The 20,136-nt window shown below is 44.4% G+C and overlaps 1 protein-coding gene across 1 annotated transcript in view; it reads right to left on the bottom strand.

Annotated features, from left to right (window-relative positions):
* Window positions 1-20,136, bottom strand: part of LOC110504380 (teneurin-2) — a 139,017-nt gene that overhangs the window by 103,796 nt on the left and 15,085 nt on the right. Inside the window, 1 exon segment of the mRNA XM_090198124.1 lies at window positions 12,215-12,453. Coding sequence (XP_090054250.1) covers window positions 12,215-12,453 — 239 coding nt within the window.

Below are 20,136 nucleotides of genomic sequence, written 5' to 3'. Positions count from 1 at the left end.
ACTGTGTGTACTGTGTGTACTGTGTGTGAGTACTGTGTGTGTACTGTGTGTACTGTGTGTGTGTGTGTGTACTGTGTGTGTACTGTGTTTGTGTACTGTGTGTGTACTGTGTATGTGTACTGTTTGTGTACTGTGTGTGTACTATGTGTTTGTGTGCTGTGTGTGTGCGTGTGTGTACTGTGTGTGTTGTGTGTACTGGGTGTGTGTACTGTGTGTGTACTGTGTGTATACGTGTGTGTGTACTGTGTTTGTGTGTGTACTGTGTGTGTGTACTGTGTGTGTACTGTGTGTGTGTACTGTGTGTGTAATGTGTGTGCAATGTGTGTGTACTGTGTATGTACTGTGTGTGTACTGTGTGTGTGTACTGTGTGTATACTGTGTTTACTGCATTTGTGTAATGTGTGTGTACTGTGTGTGTGTGTGTGTGTGTGTGTGTGTGTGTGTGTGTGTGTGTGTGCACTGTGTGTGTGCGTATGTACTGTGAGTACTGTGTGTGTACTGTGTGTGTACTATGTGTGCTGTGTGTACTGTGTGTACTGTGTGTGTGTACTGTGTGTACTGTGTGTGTGTACTGTGTGTACTGTGTGTGTGTACTGTGTGAATGTACTGTGAGTACTGTGTGTGTACTGTGTGTGTACTATGTGTGTGTACTGTGTGTACTGTGTGTGCTGTGTGTGCTGTGTGTGTACTGTGTTTGTGTACTGTGTGTACTGTCTGTGTAATGTGTGTGTACTGTGTTTGTGTACTGTGTGTACTGTGCGTGTACTGTGTGTGTACTGTGTGTGTATTGTGTGTGTACTGTGTGAGCGAGCTGAAGCTGATGACATCCCTCCTGCTGACTCACTAACTCACTGACTCACTCTACTGCTGTGCCTGTGTATGAGTGTGTGTGTGTACAATATGTGGGTGTTTGTGTGTGATTGGCACGAGTGTACTTTATATGACTTTATATGTGTGTGAGTACAAGTCCATATTCTCTTCCTCCTTGTCTATGGAAAATTCTGATATGTTCAGCCTCCCTCCCTCCCTCCCTCCCTCCCTCCCTCCCTCCCTCCCTCCCTCCCTCCCTCCCTCCCTCCCTCCCTCCATCCCTCCCTCCCTCCAGCTCTCTGTCCTCTCCTCCTCCTAACTCCCTCCATCTATCTCTCTGTCCTCCCCTCCTCCTAACTCCCTCCATCTATCTCTCTGTCCTCTCCTCCTCCTAACTCCCTTCATCTATCTCTCTGTCCTCTCCTCCTCCTAACTCCCTCCATCTATCTCTCTGTCCTCTCCTCCTCCTAACTCCCTCCATCTATCTCTCTGTCCTCTCCTCCTCCTAACTCCCTCCATCTATCTCTCTGTCCTCTACACCTGTCTCCTTTACCTCTGACACACTCTGTTCCTCTGTTCCTGTTATTTCTCAGTGATCTATTAGTGGACATTAGTCACTCCCTTCCTCCAGGTGACAGCAGCCTCATGGGGGGATGAATTCCTCTCTCCTGTCCTCCCTCTGTCATCCCTCTCTTCTCTGCCTAGTCTATCCTCGTCCTTCCTCTTTCGACTTCATCACCTCTCCTCTCTTCCCCCTCTTCTTCTCTCTACTCTCTTCTCTACAGAGCATATGATGAGACCAACCTTTCCTCTCTCTCCCCTCTCCTCCTCTCTTCTCTCTTTCCCTTCTCCTCTCCTCTTCTCTTCTCTACAGAGTGTATGATGAGACCAACCTTTCCTCTCTCTCCCCTCTCCTCCTCTCTTCTCTCTTTCCCTTCTCCTCTCCTCTTCTCTTCTCTACAGAGCATATGATGAGACCAACCTTTCCTCTCTCTCCCCCCTCCTCCTCTCTTCTCTCTTTCCCCTCTCCTCTTCTCTTCTCTACATAGTGTATGATGAGACCAACCTTTCCTCTCTCTCCCCTCTCCTCCTCTCTTCCCCGTCTCCTCCTCTCTTCTCTACAGAGTGTATGATGAGACCAACCTTTCCTCTCTCTCCCCTCTCCTCCTCTTTTCTCTCTTTCCCCTCTCCTCCTCTCTTCTCTACAGAGTGTATGATGAGACCAACCTTTCCTGTCCTCTCCTCTCTCTCCCCTCTCCTCCTCTCATCTCTCTTTCCCCTCTCCTCCTCTCCTCCTCTCGTCTCTTTCCCCTCTCCTCCTCTCTTCTCTACAGAGTGTATGATGAGACCAACCTTTCCTCTCTCTCCCCTCTCCTCCTCTCTTCTCTCTTTCCCGTCTCCTCCTCTCTTCTCTACAGAGTGTATGATGAGACCAACCTTTCCTCTCTCTCCCCTCTCCTCCTCTCTTCTCTCTTTCCCCTCTCCTCCTCTCTTCTCTACAGAGTGTATGATGAGACCAACCTTTCCTGTCCTCTCCTCTCTCTCCCCTCTCCTCCTCTCCTCCTCTCGTCTCTCTTTCCCCTCTCCTCCTCTCTTCTCTACAGAGTGTATGATGAGACCAACCTCTCCTGTCCTCTCCTCTCTTCTCTCTTTCCCCTTTCCTCTCCTCCTCTCATCTCTCTCTCCCCTCTCCTCCTCTCTTCTCTACAGAGTGTACAATGAGACCAACCTTTCCTGTCCTCTCCTCTCTCTCCCCTCTCCTCATCTCATCTCTCTTTCCCCTCTCCTCCCTTCTCTCTTTCCCCTCTCCTCCTCTCTTCTCTACAGAGTGTATTATGAGAACAACCTCTCCTGTCCTCTCCTCTCTCCTCTCTTCCCCTCCCCTCTCCTCCTCTCTTCTCGACAGAGTGTATGATGAGACCAACCTCTCCTGCCCTCCCCTCTCCTCCTCTCCTCTTTCTCCCCTCTCCTCCTCTCTTCTCTACAGAGTGTATGATGAGACCAACCTCTCCTGCCCTCCCCTCTCCTCTCTCTCCCCTCTCCTCCTCTCTTCTCTACAGAGCGTATGATGAGACCAACCTCTCCTGTCCTATGTCTTATCCCTATCTCCTCTCTCTAATAAACAATGAGAGTTTCACTTCTAGTCTCCTCTCCTTCTCATTTCTTCTCCTCTTCTTTCCTCTCTTCTACGTACGGAAAAGTATACAAATGTATGCACTCACTACTGTAAATCTCTCTGCATAAGAGTGTCTGCTAAATGACTCTACTGTAAATCTCTCTGTATAAGAGTGTCTGCTAAATGACTCACTACTGTAAATCTCTATAAGAGTGTCTGCTCTCCAGTTCTTCTCTCCGCTATCCCTATTTTCAATCTCTCCTCTCCTCTCCTCTCCTCTCCTCTCCTCTCCTCTCCTCTCCTCTCCTCTCCTCTCCTCTCATCTCCCCTCCCCTCCCCTCCCCTCCCCTCCCCTCCCCTCCCCTCCCCTCCCTTCCTCTCCTCTCCTCTCCTCTCCTCTCCTCTCCTCTCTTCCTCTCTGTCTCTCCTCTCCTCTTCTCCTCCTCTCCTCTCCTCTCCTCTCCTCTCCTCTCCTCTCCTCTCCTCTCCTCTCCTCTCCCCTCCCCTCCCCTCCCCTCCCCTCACACACACAAAGGTAAAAGTCCTGTTCAGGCACGTGTTCTGCTGTAAATTATAATCGGACTCCACAGAGGACACCTCAGAGGGGTTCTCTTCACTCTGCATGGCTCTGGGTACTGCACAGAGTCCCCACTGGGAGCCCCGAACACACATTCAGCACTGCTGAGTCCCCCTTGTGAGCACTAAACTCAAAACTACATAAACTCATAGGTTATGCTGAGTTTAGAGCACGATCTATGGGGAACAATAAGTGATTGGCCTAGTGGGTTAGCATGGTGCTGGCAACACCAGGGTTGTAGGTTCCATTCCCTCATGTGTCAACACCCGTTCCATTCCCTCGTGTCAACACCAGGGTTGTAGGTTACATTCCCTCATGTGGCAACACCAGGGTTGTAGGTTCCATTCCCTCGTGTCAACACCAGGGTTGTAGGTTCCATTCCCTCATGTGTCAACACCAGGGTTGTAGGTTCCATTCCCTCAGGTGTCAACACCAGGGTTGTAGGTTCCATTCCCTCATGTGTCAACACCAGGGTTCTAGGTTCCATTCCCTCATGTGGCAACACCAGGGTTGTAGGTTCCATTCCCTCGTGTGTCAACATACACACACACCTCAGGCGTGCAGTTGATCCCTTGCAAAGACACTCAAAAGGGTGGGAGAATACACATTCACCACCACATACATGTCATGGATGTAAATATAGAACTGATGTCTGTTGGATGTAAATACAGAACTGATGTCTGTGGGATGTAAATCTAGAACTGATGTCTGTTGGATGTAAATATAGAACTGATGTCTGTTGGATGTAAATATAGAACTGATGTCTGTTGGATGTAAATCTAGAACTGATGTTGGATGTAACTATAGAACTGATGTCTGTTGGATGTAAATATAGAACTGATGTCTGTTGGATGTAAATATAGAACTGATGTCTGTTGGATGTAAATATAGAACTGATGTCTGTTGGATGTAAATATAGAACTGATGTCTGTTGGATGTAAATATAGAACTGATGTCTGTTGGATGTAAATATAGAACTGATGTCTGTTGGATATAAATATAGAACTGATGTCTGTTGGATATAAATATAGAACTGATGTTGGATGTAAATATAGAACTGATGTCTGTTGGATGTAAATATAGAACTGATGTCTGTTGGATGTAAATATAGAACTGATGTTGGATGTAAATATAGAACTGATGTCTGTTGGATATAAATATAGAACTGATGTCTGTTGGATATAAATATAGAACTGATGTTGTATGTAAATATAGAACTGATGTCTGTTGGATATAAATATAGAACTGAAGTCTGTTGGATATAAATATAGAACTGATGTTGGATGTAAATATAGAACTGATGTCTGTTGGATGTAAATATAGAACTGATGTTGGATGTAAATATAGAACTGATGTTGGATGTAAATATAGAACTGATGTCTGTTGGATATAAATCTAGAACTGATGTCTGTTGGATGTAAATATAGAACTGATGTCTGTTGGATGTAAATATAGAACTGATGTCTGTTGGATGTAAATATAGAACTGATGTTGGATGTAAATATAGAACTGATGTCTGTTGGATGTAAATATAGAACTGATGTCTGTTGGATGTAAATATAGAACTGATGTTGGATGTAAATATAGAACTGATGTCTGTTGGATGTAAATATAGAACTGATGTCTGTTGGATGTAAATATAGAACTGATGTCTGTTGGATGTAAATATAGAACTGATGTCTGTTGGATGTAAATATAGAACTGATGTCTGTTGGATGTAAATATAGAACTGATGTCTGTTGGATATAAATATAGAACTGATGTCTGTTGGATATAAATATAGAACTGATGTCTGTTGGATGTAAATATAGAACTGATGTTGGATGTAAATATAGAACTGATGTCTGTTGGATGTAAATATAGAACTGATGTCTGTTGGATGTAAATATAGAACTGATTTCTGTTGGATGTAAATATAGAACTGATGTTGGATGTAAATATAGAACTGATGTCTGTTGGATGTAAATATAGAACTGATGTCTGTTGGATGTAAATATAGAACTGATGTCTGTTGGATGTAAATATAGAACTGATGTCTGTTGGATGTAAATATAGAACTGATGTCTGTTGGATGTAAATATAGAACTGATGTCTGTTGGATGTAAATATAGAACTGATGTCTGTTGGATGTAAATATAGAACTGATGTCTGTTGGATGTAAATATAGAACTGATGTCTGTTGGATGTAAATATAGAACTGATGTCTGTTGGATGTAAATATAGAACTGATGTCTGTTGGATATAAATATAGAACTGATGTCTGTTGGATATAAATATAGAACTGATGTCTGTTGGATGTAAATATAGAACTGATGTTGGATGTAAATATAGAACTGATGTCTGTTGGATGTAAATATAGAACTGATGTCTGTTGGATGTAAATATATAACTGATTTCTGTTGGATGTAAATATAGAACTGATGTTGGATGTAAATATAGAACTGATGTCTGTTGGATGTAAATATAGAACTGATGTCTGTTGGATGTAAATATAGAACTGATGTCTGTTGGATGTAAATATAGAACTGATGTCTGTTGGATGTAAATATAGAACTGATGTCTGTTGGATGTAAATATAGAACTGATGTCTGTTGGATGTAAATATAGAACTGATGTCTGTTGGATGTAAATATAGAACTGATGTCTGTTGGATGTAAATATAGAACTGATGTCTGTTGGATGTAAATATAGAACTGATGTCTGTTGGATGTAAATATAGAACTGATGTCTGTTGGATGTAAATATAGAACTGATGTCTGTTGGATGTAAATATAGAACTGATGTCTGTTGGATATAAATATAGAACTGATGTCTGTTGGATGTAAATATAGAACTGATGTTGGATGTAAATATAGAACTGATGTCTGTTGGATGTAAATATAGAACTGATGTTGGATGTAAATATAGAACTGACGTCTGTTGGATGTAAATATAGAACTGATGTCTGTTGGATGTAAATATAGAACTGATGTCTGTTGGATGTAAATATAGAACTGATGTCTGTTGGATGTAAATATAGAACTGATGTCTGTTGGATGTAAATATAGAACTGATGTCTGTTGGATGTAAATATAGAACTGATGTCTGTTGGATGTAAATATAGAACTGATGTCTGTTGGATGTAAATATAGAACTGATGTCTGTTGGATGTAAATATAGAACTGATGTCTGTTGGATGTAAATATAGAACTGATGTTGGATGTAAATATAGAACTGATGTCTGTTGGATGTAAATATAGAACTGATGTTGGATGTAAATATAGAACTGATGTCTGTTGGATATAAATATAGAACTGATGTCTGTTGGATATAAATATAGAACTGATGTCTGTTGGATGTAAATATAGAACTGATGTTGGATGTAAATATAGAACTGATGTTGGATGTAAATATAGAACTGATGTCTGTTGGATATAAATCTAGAACTGATGTCTGTTGGATGTAAATATAGAACTGATGTCTGTTGGATGTAAATATAGAACTGATGTCTGTTGGATGTAAATATAGAACTGATGTTGGATGTAAATATAGAACTGATGTCTGTTGGATGTAAATATAGAACTGATGTCTGTTGGATGTAAATATAGAACTGATGTCTGTTGGATGTAAATATAGAACTGATGTCTGTTGGATGTAAATATAGAACTGATGTCTGTTGGATGTAAATATAGAACTGATGTCTGTTGGATGTAAATATAGAACTGATGTCTGTTGGATGTAAATATAGAACTGATGTCTGTTGGATGTAAATATAGAACTGATGTCTGTTGGATGTAAATATAGAACTGATGTCTGTTGGATGTAAATATAGAACTGATGTCTGTTGGATATAAATATAGAACTGATGTCTGTTGGATGTAAATATAGAACTGATGTTGGATGTAAATATAGAACTGATGTCTGTTGGATGTAAATATAGAACTGATGTTGGATGTAAATATAGAACTGACGTCTGTTGGATGTAAATATAGAACTGATGTCTGTTGGATGTAAATATAGAACTGATGTCTGTTGGATGTAAATATAGAACTGATGTCTGTTGGATGTAAATATAGAACTGATGTCTGTTGGATGTAAATATAGAACTGATGTCTGTTGGATGTAAATATAGAACTGATGTCTGTTGGATGTAAATATAGAACTGATGTCTGTTGGATGTAAATATAGAACTGATGTCTGTTGGATGTAAATATAGAACTGATGTCTGTTGGATGTAAATATAGAACTGATGTCTGTTGGATGTAAATATAGAACTGATGTCTGTTGGATATAAATATAGAACTGATGTCTGTTGGATGTAAATATAGAACTGATGTTGGATGTAAATATAGAACTGATGTCTGTTGGATGTAAATATAGAACTGATGTTGGATGTAAATATAGAACTGATGTCTGTTGGATGTAAATATAGAACTGATGTCTGTTGGATGTAAATATAGAACTGATGTCTGTTGGAGGCCTCGACAACACATCTGCCTCCCCTCAAACTCACACACACGCAGGCAGTATAAAGTAAAGATACTTTAAAGTACCACATAAGTAGTTTTTGAGTATCTGTACTGTACTTTACTATTATATGTTTGGCAACTTTTACTTTTACTTCACTACATTCTGAAATAAAATAATGTACTTTTTACTCCATACATTTTCCGTGACAACCAAAAGTACTCATTACATTTTGACAGGAAAATGGTCCAATTCATCCCTACTGCCTCTGATCTGGCAGACTCACTAAACAGAGAACATCCCTGGTCATCCCTACCGTCTCTGATCTGGCAGACTCACTAAACAGAGAACATCCCTGGTCATCCCTACTGCCTCTGATCTGGCAGACTCACTAAACAGAGAACATCCCTGGTCATCCCTACTGCCTCTGATCTGGCATACTCACTAAACAGAGAACATCCCTGGTCATCCCTACCGTCTCTGATCTGGCAAACTCACTAAACAGAGAACATCCCTGGTCATCCCTACTGCCTCTGATCTGGCAGACTCACTAAACAGAGAACATCCCTGGTCATCCCTACTGCCTCTGATCTGGCAGACTCACTAAACAGAGAACATCCCTGGTCATCCCTACTGTCTCTGATCTGGCAGACTCACTAAACAGAGAACATCTCTGGTCATCCCTACTGCCTCTGATCTGGCAGACTCACTAAACAGAGAACATCCCTGGTCATCCCTACCGTCTCTGATCTGGCAGACTCACTAAACAGAGAACATCCCTGGTCATCCCTACTGCCTCTGAACTGGCAGACTCACTAAACAGAGAACATCCCTGGTCATCCCTACTGTCTCTGATCTGGCAGACTCACTAAACAGAGAACATCTCTGGTCATCCCTACTGCCTCTGATCTGGCAGACTCACTAAACAGAGAACATCCCTGGTCATCCCTACCGTCTCTGATCTGGCAGACTCACTAAACAGAGAACATCCCTGGTCATCCCTACTGCCTCTGATCTGGCAGACTCACTAAACAGAGAACATCCCTGGTCATCCCTACTGCCTCTGATCTGGCAGACTCACTAAACAGAGAACATCCCTGGTCATCCCTACTGCCTCTGATCTGGCAGACTCACTAAACAGAGAACATCCCTGGTCATCCCTACCGTCTCTGATCTGGCAGACTCACTAAACAGAGAACATCCCTGGTCATCCCTACTGCCTCTGATCTGGCAGACTCACTAAACAGAAAAGCTTTTTCTGTAAATGATGTCTAAGTGTTGGCGTGTGCAACCTGGCTCTCCGTCCAAAAAACAAAAAACAAATTGTGCCGTCTGTTTTGCTTAATATGAGGACGTTTAAATGATTTATACTTTTACTTTTGATACTTACGTACACGTTTAGCAATTACATTTACCTTTGACACTTAAGTATATTTAAAACCAAATAATTTTAGACTTTTACTCAAGTAGTAATTTACTGGGTGACTTTCCCTTTCACTTGCGTCACCACCACTGCACACACACACACACACACACACACACACACACACACACACACACACACACACACACACACACACACACACACACACACACACACACGCAAAAAAAAAGCTTTTAGGAAGCGAGAGAGAAAGAGACACATCTACCAAAATACACCCTCTCTCACTGCCCACATCTCTCATATGTAGGCTCACTCCGATTTTTATTTTCCCACTCCATCCTGCTCTCTCTTTCTCGTTCACGCTCCCTCTCTCCATCTTTTACTAGAGTAACTCAGTGAGAGTACAGAGAGATCTATTCTCATCTTCTTTCCATAGCTCATCTCCTTTATACTCCTGCCATTGCTCTGCTAGAGAGATCTCTATACTTTAAACTGTTCTCAAATCAGTGATAATGCTCCAACGGCCTGCTGAGTCTCTGTGTGTCTGAGTTCTTTATCTGTTCCCAGACCTGTGTATGTGTCCAAGCACCATGCTGTGACTGTGGGCTTGGAAAGAAACTAAGTGGTATGCTCACACAACAATTCTCACAGCACCATGCCAGTCAACGAGCCTCATGCGGTGTCGTATCAAATCAGACTCCTTGTTACAAATACAAACCAGGCTACATGCAGCACAGCTGCTGATATTGATGAACTGCAATCAAACCAGATTGATCAGGAATTGATCAACATTCTGCTTCCCACAGGTGAGCAGGGAAGCAAACACAGTGTGTGTACTCTACCTACCTATAAAGACAGACAGTAGTATAGCCAGCAGACTGAGTGTGTGTACTCTACCTATCTATAAAGACAGACAGTAGTATAGCCAACAGGCTGAGTGTGTGTACTCTACCTACCTATAAAGTAAGACAGTAGTATAGCCAGCGGGCTGAGTGTGTGTACTCTACCTACCTATAAAGACAGACAGTAGTATAGCCAGAAGGCTGAGTGTGTGTACTCTACCTACCTATAAAGACAGACAGTAGTATAGCCAGCAGGCTGAGTGTGTGTACTCTACCTACCTATAAAGACAGACAGTAGTATAGCCAGAAGGCTGAGTGTGTGTACTCTACCTACCTATAAAGACAGACAGTAGTATAGCCAGCAGGCTGAGTGTGTGTACTCTACCTACCTATAAAGACAGACAGTAGTATAGCCAGCAGACTGAGTGTGTGTACTCTACCTACCTATAAAGACAGACAGTAGTATAGCCAGAAGGCTGAGTGTGTGTACTCTACCTACCTATAAAGTAAGACAGTAGTATAGCCAGCAGGCTGAGTGTGTGTACTCTACCTACCTATAAAGTAAGACAGTAGTATAGCCAGCAGGCTGAGTGTGTGTACTCTACCTACCTATAAAGTAAGACAGTAGTATAGCCAGCAGGCTGAGTGTGTGTACTCTACCTACCTATAAAGACAGACAGTAGTATAGCCAGAAGGCTGAGTGTGTGTACTCTACCTACCTATAAAGTAAGACAGTAGTATAGCCAGCAGGCTGAGTGTGTGTACTCTACCTACCTATAAAGTAAGACAGTAGTATAGCCAGCAGGCTGAGTGTGTGTACTCTACCTACCTATAAAGTAAGACAGTAGTATAGCCAGCAGGCTGAGTGTGTTTACTCTACCTACCTATAAAGTAAGACAGTAGTATAGCCAGCAGGCTGAGTGTGTGTACTCTACCTACCTATAAAGACAGACAGTAGTATAGCCAGCAGACTGAGTGTGTGTACTCTACCTACCTATAAAGTAAGACAGTAGTATAGCCAGCAGGCTGAGTGTGTTTACTCTACCTACCTATAAAGTAAGACAGTAGTATAGCCAGCAGGCTGAGTGTGTTTACTCTACCTACCTATAAAGTAAGACAGTAGTATAGCCAGCAGGCTGAGTGTGTTTACTCTACCTACCTATAAAGTAAGACAGTAGTATAGCCAGCAGGCTGAGTGTGTGTACTCTACCTACCTATAAAGTAAGACAGTAGTATAGCCAGCAGGCTGAGTGTGTGTACTCTACCTACCTATAAAGACAGACAGTAGTATAGCCAGCAGGCTGAGTGTGTTTACTCTACCTACCTATAAAGTAAGACAGTAGTATAGCCAGAAGGCTGAGTGTGTGTACTCTACCTACCTATAAAGACAGACAGTAGTATAGCCAGCAGGCTGAGTGTGTGTACTCTACCTACCTATAAAGACAGACAGTAGTATAGCCAGCAGGCTGAGTGTGTGTACTCTACCTACCTATAAAGTAAGACAGTAGTATAGCCAGCAGGCTGAGTGTGTTTACTCTACCTACCTATAAAGTAAGACAGTAGTATAGCCAGCAGGCTGAGTGTGTGTACTCTACCTACCTATAGAGTAAGACAGTAGAATAGCCAGAAGGCTGAGTGTGTGTACTCTACCTACCTATAAAGTAAGACAGTAGTATAGCCAGAAGGCTGAGTGTGTGTACTCTACCTACCTATAAAGTAAGACAGTAGTATAGCCAGCAGGCTGAGTGTGTGTACTCTACCTACCTATAAAGACAGACAGTAGTATAGCCAGCAGGCTGAGTGTGTTTACTCTACCTACCTATAAAGACAGACAGTAGTATAGCCAGCAGGCTGAGTGTGTGTACTCTACCTACCTATAAAGACAGACAGAAGTATAGCCAGCAGGCTGAGTGTGTTTACTCTACCTACCTATAAAGTAAGACAGTAGTATAGCCAGCAGGCTGAGTGTGTGTACTCTACCTACCTATAAAGACAGACAGAAGTATAGCCAGCAGGCTGAGTGTGTTTACTCTACCTACCTATAAAGTAAGACAGTAGTATAGCCAGCAGGCTGGCTGTAGTAATGGCCGACACGGCAGCACATTTCCAGCTGCAGTACTTAGACGGCTTATTGAGCTTGAAGGCAGAGCGGGAGAAGGTGTTTCTGGGTAATAGGCGAGGGGGCGGAGAGTAGACAGTCCCAGAGGTCAGAGGGTAACCGGGAGAGGAGCTACTGAAGAGAGGGGTCGTCCCCGACGATGTCTTAAACAGGAAGTGCCTGAAGAGAGAGAGTAAGAAAAAAAGAGATGTTTGTTTTAGTTGGAAAGAAATTCTACACACAGAGGTTCAAAACACACAGTCAAAACACACACAGAGGTTCAAAACACACAGTCAAAACACACACAGAGGTTCAAAACACACAGTCAAAACACACACAGAGGTTCAAAACACACAGAGGTTCAAAACACACAGAGGTTCAAAACACACACAGAGGTTCAAAACACACAGTCAAAACACACACAGAGGTTCAAAACACACAGAGGTTCAAAACACACAGTCAAAACACACACAGAGGTTCAAAACACACACAGAGGTTCAAAACACACAGTCAAAACACACACAGAGGTTCAAAACACACAGTCAAAACACACACAGTCAAAACACACAGTCAAAACACACACAGTCAAAACACACACAGTCAAAACACACACAGTCAAAACACACACAGTCAAAACACACAGAGGTTCAAAACACACACAGTCAAAACACACACAGAGGTTCAAAACACACAGTCAAAACACACACAGTCAAAACACACACAGTCAAAACACACACAGTCAAAACACACAGAGGTTCAAAACACACACAGTCAAAACACACACAGAGGTTCAAAACACACAGTCAAAACACACACAGAGGTTCAAAACACACAGTCAAAACACACACAGTCAAAACACACACAGAGGTTCAAAACACACACAGTCAAAACACACACAGTCAAAACACACACAGTCAAAACACACACAGTCAAAACACACACAGTCAAAACACACACAGTCAAAACACAAATAAACCCCAGAGAAGCCAACTGGAGAGAGAGAAGTTGAGAATGGAGAGAAACAGAGAGATATGAGGTCAGAGACTGAGAGTGGAGAGAAACAGAGAGATATGAGGTCAGAGATTGAGAGTGGAGAGAAACAGAGAGATATGAGGTCAGAGACTGAGAGTGGAGAGAAACAGAGAGATATGAGGTCAGAGATTGAGAGTGGAGAGAAACAGAGAGATATGAGGTCAGAGACTGAGAGTGGAGAGAAACAGAGAGATATGAGGTCAGAGATTGAGAGTGGAGAGAAACAGAGAGATATGAGGTCAGAGACTGAGTGGAGAGAAACAGAGAGATATGAGGTCAGAGATTGAGAGTGGAGAGAAACAGAGAGATATGAGGTCAGAGACTGAGAGTGGAGAGAAACAGAGAGATATGAGGTCAGAGATTGAGAGTGGAGAGAAACATAGAGATATGAGGTCAGAGATTGAGAGTGGAGGGAAACAGCGAGCTATGAGGCCAGAGACTGAGAGTGGAGAGAAACAGAGAGATATGAGGCCAGAGATTGAGAGTCAATTGCTCACAGATGTGAAGGAAATACGCATGCACGCACGCACACACACACACACACACACACACACACAGACACACACACACACACACACACACACACACACACACACACACACACACACACACACACACACACACAGACACACACACACACACACACACGTCCCACTGGGCACACACTGGTTGAATCAACGTTGTTTCAATTAAATTACGTGGAACCAACGTGGAATAGATGTTGAACCGACGTCTGTGCTCAGTGGGGTGCCTTTCCCCAATTTCAGCTTTAAGGAAACTTTAATGACACCTTTCCAATGCGTTATTTTCTATATCCTTGGTCTGAGTAGAGTTCCTATTCTGACGGTAACAACTCAAGTTCTCTCTAAACCTACCTCTGTCCTCTTTACCCACCCTTGCTCTCTCTCTCTCATCCATCTCCCTCGCTCGCTCTCTCTTTCTCTCTCATCCATCTCCCTCGCTCTCTCTTTCTCTCTCTCATCCATCTCCCTCGCTCTCTCTCTCTCTCATCCATCTCCCTCCCTCGCTCTCTCTTTCTCTCTCATCCAACTCCCTCGCTCTCTCTTTCTCTCTCATCCATCTCCCTCGCTCTCTCTCTCATCCATCTCCCTCGCTCTCTCTCTCATCCATCTCCCTCGCTCTCTCTCACATCCATCTTCCTCGCTCTCTCTCTCTCTCTCTCATCCATCTCCCTCGCTCTCTCTCTCGCTCTCTGTTTCTCTCTCATCCATCTCCCTCGCTCTCTGTTTCTCTCTCATCCATCTCCCTCGCTCTCTCTTTCTCTCTCATCCATCTCCCTCGCTCTCTCTTTCTCTCTCATCCCTCTCCCTCGCTCTCTCTTTCTCTCTCACATCCATCTTCCTCGCTCTCTCTCTCTCTCATCCATCTCCCTCGCTCTCTCTTTCTCTCTCATCCATCTCCCTCGCTCTCTTTTTCTCTCTCATCCATCTCCCTCGCTCTCTTTCTCATCCATCTCCCTCGCTCTCTCTCTCTCTCTCACATCCATCTTCCTCGCTCTCTCTCTCTCTCTCTCTCTCATCCATCTCCCTCGCTCTCTCTCTCTCTCTCATCCATCTCCCTCGCTCTCTCTTTCTCTCGCATCCATCTCCCTCGCTCTCTCTTTCTCTCTCATCCATCTCCCTCGCTCTCTCTCTCTCTCATCCATCTCCCTCGCTCTCTCTTTCTCTCTCATCCATCTCCCTCGCTCTCTCTTTCTCTCTCATCCATCTCCCTCGCTCTCTCTCTCTCTCATCCATCTCCCTCGCTCTCTCTTTCTCTTGCATCCATCTCCCTCGCTCTCTCTTTCTCTCTCATCCATCTCCCTCGCTCTCTCTTTCTCTCGCATCCATCTCCCTCGCTCTCTCTTTCTCTCTCATCCATTTCCCTCGCTCTCTCTTTCTCTCACATCAATCTTCCTCACTCTCTCTTTCTCTCGCATCCATCTCCCTCGCTCTCTCTTTCTCTCTCATCCATCTCCCTCGCTCTCTCTTTCGCTCGTACCCATCTCCCTCACTCTCTCTTTCTCTCGCATCCATCTCCCTCACTCTCTCTTTCTCCCGCATCCATCTCCCTCCCTCGATCTCTCTTTCTCTCTCATCGATCTCCTTCGCTCTCTCTTTCTCTCGCATCCATCTCCCTCGCTCTCTCGTTCTCTCTCATTCATCTTCCTGGCTCTCTCTTTCTCTCGCATCCATCTCCCTCGCTCTCTCTTTCTCTCTCATCCATCTCCCTCGCTTTCTCTTTCTCTCACATCCATCTCCCTCGCTCTCTCTTTCTCCCGCATCCATCTCCCTCCCTCGATCTCTCTTTCTCTCTCATCGATCTCCCTCGCTCTCTCTTTCTCTCTCATCCATCTCCCTCTCTCTATCTTTCTCTCGCATCCATCTCCCTCACTCTCTCTTTCTCTCTCATCCATCTCCCTCGCTCTCTCTTTCTCTCTCATCCATCTCCCTCGCTCTCTCTTTCTCTCGCATCCATCTCCCTCGCTCTCTCTTTCTCTCGCATCCATCTCCCTCGCTCTCTCTTTCTCTCGCATCCATCTCCCTCACTCTCTCTTTCTCTCTCATCCATCTCCCTCGCTCTCTTTTTCTCTCGCATCCATCTCCCTCGCTCTCTCTTTCTCTCTCATCCATCTCCCCAGTGAGGTCAGAGCTAAGGGAACGGATCAGAGAAGGATTTTACCCATCATCCCCCACTCGAACTCTCCATTATCCTCTGCTAGCACCACACCTGCTGTTCACCTAGAATACCCTCCTCCTCTTCTCTGCTCTTTTCCTCATCTCCCCTTTCCTTCTCTACAGCAGCATCTGTTTCACTCGATCGTCCTCCTCTCCTCTCTAGCTTCCTTCCATCTCTCCTCTCCTTCTCTCTACCTTCCTTCCACCTCTCCTTCTCTACCTTCCTTCCATATCTCCATCTTCCTTCCATTCTCCTCTCCTTCTCTCTACTTTCCATATCTCCTCTCCTCTCTACCTTCCATCTCTCCTCTCCTTCTCTCTACCTTCCGTCCATCTCTCCTCTCCTTCTCTCTACATTCCTTCCATCTCTCCTTCTCTCACCTTCCTTCCATCTCTCCTCATCTTCTCTCTACCTTCCTTCCATCTCTCCTTCTCTCTACCTTCCGTCCATCTCTCCTCTCCTTCTCTCTACATTCATTCCATCTCTCCTTCTCTCACCTTCCTTCCATCTCTCCTCATCTTCTCTCTACCTTCCTTCCATCTCTCCTTCTCTCTACCTTCCTTCCATCTCTTCTTCTCTCTACCTTCTGTCCATCTCTCCTCTCCTTCTCTCTACATTCCTTCCATCTCTCCTTCTCTCTACCTTCTTCCATCTGTCCTTCTCTCTACCTTCCTTCCATCTCTCCTTCTCTCTACCTTCCATCTTGTCCATCCCTCCCATCTTTACCCATCATACTTTTCATCTGCCCACTCCTTCTCTCTTCTCTGGTTGATATCTCCTCTCCTCCTCTCCCCCTCTCATCTCCTCCTCTCCTCTCCTCATATATCCGTCTCCTCTCCTCCTCTCCCCATCTCCTCTCCTCCTCTCCCCATCTCCTCTCCTCCTCTCCCCTCCTCCTCTACTCATATCCCCCTCTCCTCTCCTCCTCTCCCCATCTCCTCTACTCCTTTCCCCCTCTCCTCTCCTCCTCTCCCCCTCTCCTCTCCTCCTCCCATCCCTATAGAGGTAGAGACAGAACTAAGACCAAACTGAGTAAAAATTACACAAAAAAACCTCAAGCACTCCCAAAACCTTCAACATGCGTCCTTTATCATGTACGCACGCACACACGCACACGCACACACACACACACACACGGACACACACACATGCACACACTTACTTTAGCTACAGTCCCCCAGGTGGTCTGACAGAACAAAGCCTTTGTGTTTGTGTGACAGATGAGACAGTCAGGGGTCAACACACTGCTGCAAAGCTGACTGCAGTGTGTGTGTGTGTGTGTGTGTGTTGGGGGGGGGGGGGGGGGGGGGGGGCTGATCACCAACAATGATGAGACAGCCTATAGGGAGGAGGCCACAGACTTGGCTGTGTGAGGCCAGGATAACAACCTCTCCCTCAACGTAATCAAGACAAAGGAAATGATTGTGGACTACAGGAAAAGGAGGTCCGAGCACGTCCCCATTCTCATTGACGGGGCTGTAGTGGAGCAGGTTGAGAGCTTCAAATTCCTTGGTGTCCACATTACCAACAAACTAGATTGGTCCAAACACACCAAGACAGTCGTGAAGAGGGCACGACAAAACCTATTCCCCCTCAGGAAACTGAAAAGATTTGGCATGGGTCCTGAGATCCTCAAAAGGTTCTACAGCTGCAACATCCAGAGCATCCTGACTGGTTGCATCACCGCCTGGTATGGCAACTGCTCGGCCTCCGACCGCAAGGCACTACAGAAGGTAGTGTGTACGGCTCAGTACATCACTGGGGCCAAGCTTGCTGCCATCCAGGCCCTCTATACCAGGCGGTATCAGAGGGAGTCCCAAAAAATTGCCATGGACTCCAGCCACCTTAGACATCGACTGTTCTCTCTGCTACTGCACGGCAAGTGGTACCGGAGCGCCAGGTATAGGTACAACAGGTTTCTTAACAGCTTCTACCCCCAAGCTTCTACTCCTGTGACAGTTAGTCAGATGGCTACCCAGACTATTTGCATTGTCCCCACCCCAGCCCCATTATTACACTGCTGCTACTCACTGTATATTTTCTATGCATAGTCCCTTTACCTCTGCCTACAGTATATGTACATATTAACTCAAGTACCTCCTGTATATAGATAGCCTCACTACTGTTATTTTATTGTTGCTACTTAATTATTTTTAATTTTTACATTTTTACTAGTTATTTTAGATTGTTTTACTTCAGTTTATTTGAGTAAATATTTTAACACTTTTTTTCTTAAACTGCATTGTTGGTTAAGGGCTTGTAAGTAAGCATTTCACTGGTAGGTCTGTTGTATACGGCGCACGTGACAAATACAATTGGATGTCACTTCTTTCCCACCTCCTCCACCTCCTCCACCTCCTCCACCACCTCCACCTCCTCCACCTCCTCCACCACCTCCACCTCCTCCACCACCTCCACCTCCTCCACCACCTCCACCTCCTCCTCCACCACCTCCACCTCCTCCACCACCTCCACCTCCTCCACCTCCTCCACCTCCTCCACCTCCACCACCTCCACCACCTCCACCTCCTCCACCTCCTCCACCTCCTCCACCACCTCCACTACCTCCACCTCCTCCACCTCCTCCACCTCCTCCACCTCCTCCGCCTCCTCCACCTCTATCTGTCTCTGTTAGACGAACAGAAAAATAGAGAGAGAAAGTTGAAGCTATAATGCTCATTTGAACAGACGCTAATATACACACTGACAGTGGTGACTAAAAGCAAACTAATTACTGAGGGTTTTGGAGAGTGTGTGTGTGTCTATATATATATGTGTATAGATAGATAGATCAACTGATCGATAGAGAGATAGATAGATAGTGTACCTGACCATTGTGACTGACCACAAATTAAGAAAACCCTTGACTATGTACACTCAATTTTAAAACTTTTATGGGTGTAATGTTTGCTAATGTTCCCCTTGTTAATATACATTTTGTTTATTGTCTCTTCCATTTGCTTTGGCAATGTAAACATATGTTTCCCATGCCAATAAAGCCCTTTGAATTGAATTGATTTGAACTGAGAGAGAAACAGAGAAAGAGAGAGTGACAGATAGAGGGATACAGAGTGTTCCATTGGTTTAATTTCTATGTGAGCAGAATCCACTCCCAGTATTGTAAAGGAAGTGTTGTTGTCAATAGATGGGACCAATTATGAAGAGAAATTAAAAGCTTGAGCTCTACTCTGTCTGGCTAATTAATTAACATTGATTTATATTTATATAGACTGTCGTGTTGCTGCTGTGTGTCTCTGTGTGTGTATGAATAAGAGTTTTGACTTTCTGCTAATTACCCAGAATTCCCTCTGTCGTCTTGTTAATTGTCCAGCCCTCGTCAGTGGTTGCCAGGGTATCTGTGAACATATTTAGATTCCAGACATTCCTTCCTTCCCTCCCCTTTTCTCCCCCACCACTGGTTCTAAAATGAAACGAAGTAACCAACCAATGAAACCACAGGTAAAATCTCCACATTTATCTCCAGTCAGGCATGTGAATGGCTTTTTCTGCCATCTATCTCTCCCCTGTTATCTCCCAGAGCGGGGCAAGACAGAGACAGGGGTGTGGGGGAATATCCTGAGATGAGAGGCAGATTGGAGCTGGCATCAGCTGGCCGACAGGGTTTGCGGGACAGATTGGAAATCAAACTGTGTGAGAGCTGAACAGACACACACACACACACACACACACACACACACACACACACACACACACACACACACACACACACACACACACACACACACACACACACACACACACACACACACACACACACACACACACACACACACAGATTGGATATGGGACACAACAGTAACACATCCCCTCCTCTCAATCGCCCCTCCATACAATCTGTTTTCATCATCCCTCCATCTCTGCACCTTCCTGCCTTTCTCTCTCCATCTGTTATTTCTCTCTCTCTCTCTCTCTCTCTCTCTCTCTCTCTCTATCTCTCTCTCTCTCTCTCTCAATCTATTTTGAACACCTCTTTCTCTCAGTTTCTCTCTCAGTTTCTACCCCCTCTCTTGCGCTGTCATTATAGCCTTCGCTAAATCTCCTTCCTTCTCTCCTGTCTCTTTCTCCTGACTCTTTCTCCTTCCAAATGCGTTGCTCTGGGGTGTTCATGGAGATCAATCTACATCTCTCTTC

This window comes from Oncorhynchus mykiss, chromosome 14, assembly GCF_057628025.1.
Source record: "Oncorhynchus mykiss isolate SJ-2025 chromosome 14, ASM5762802v1, whole genome shotgun sequence".
Classification (NCBI taxonomy): domain Eukaryota; kingdom Metazoa; phylum Chordata; class Actinopteri; order Salmoniformes; family Salmonidae; genus Oncorhynchus; species Oncorhynchus mykiss.
The sequence above is the reverse complement of the archived record's forward strand: the minus strand, read 5'-3'. Positions and strand labels throughout refer to the sequence as shown.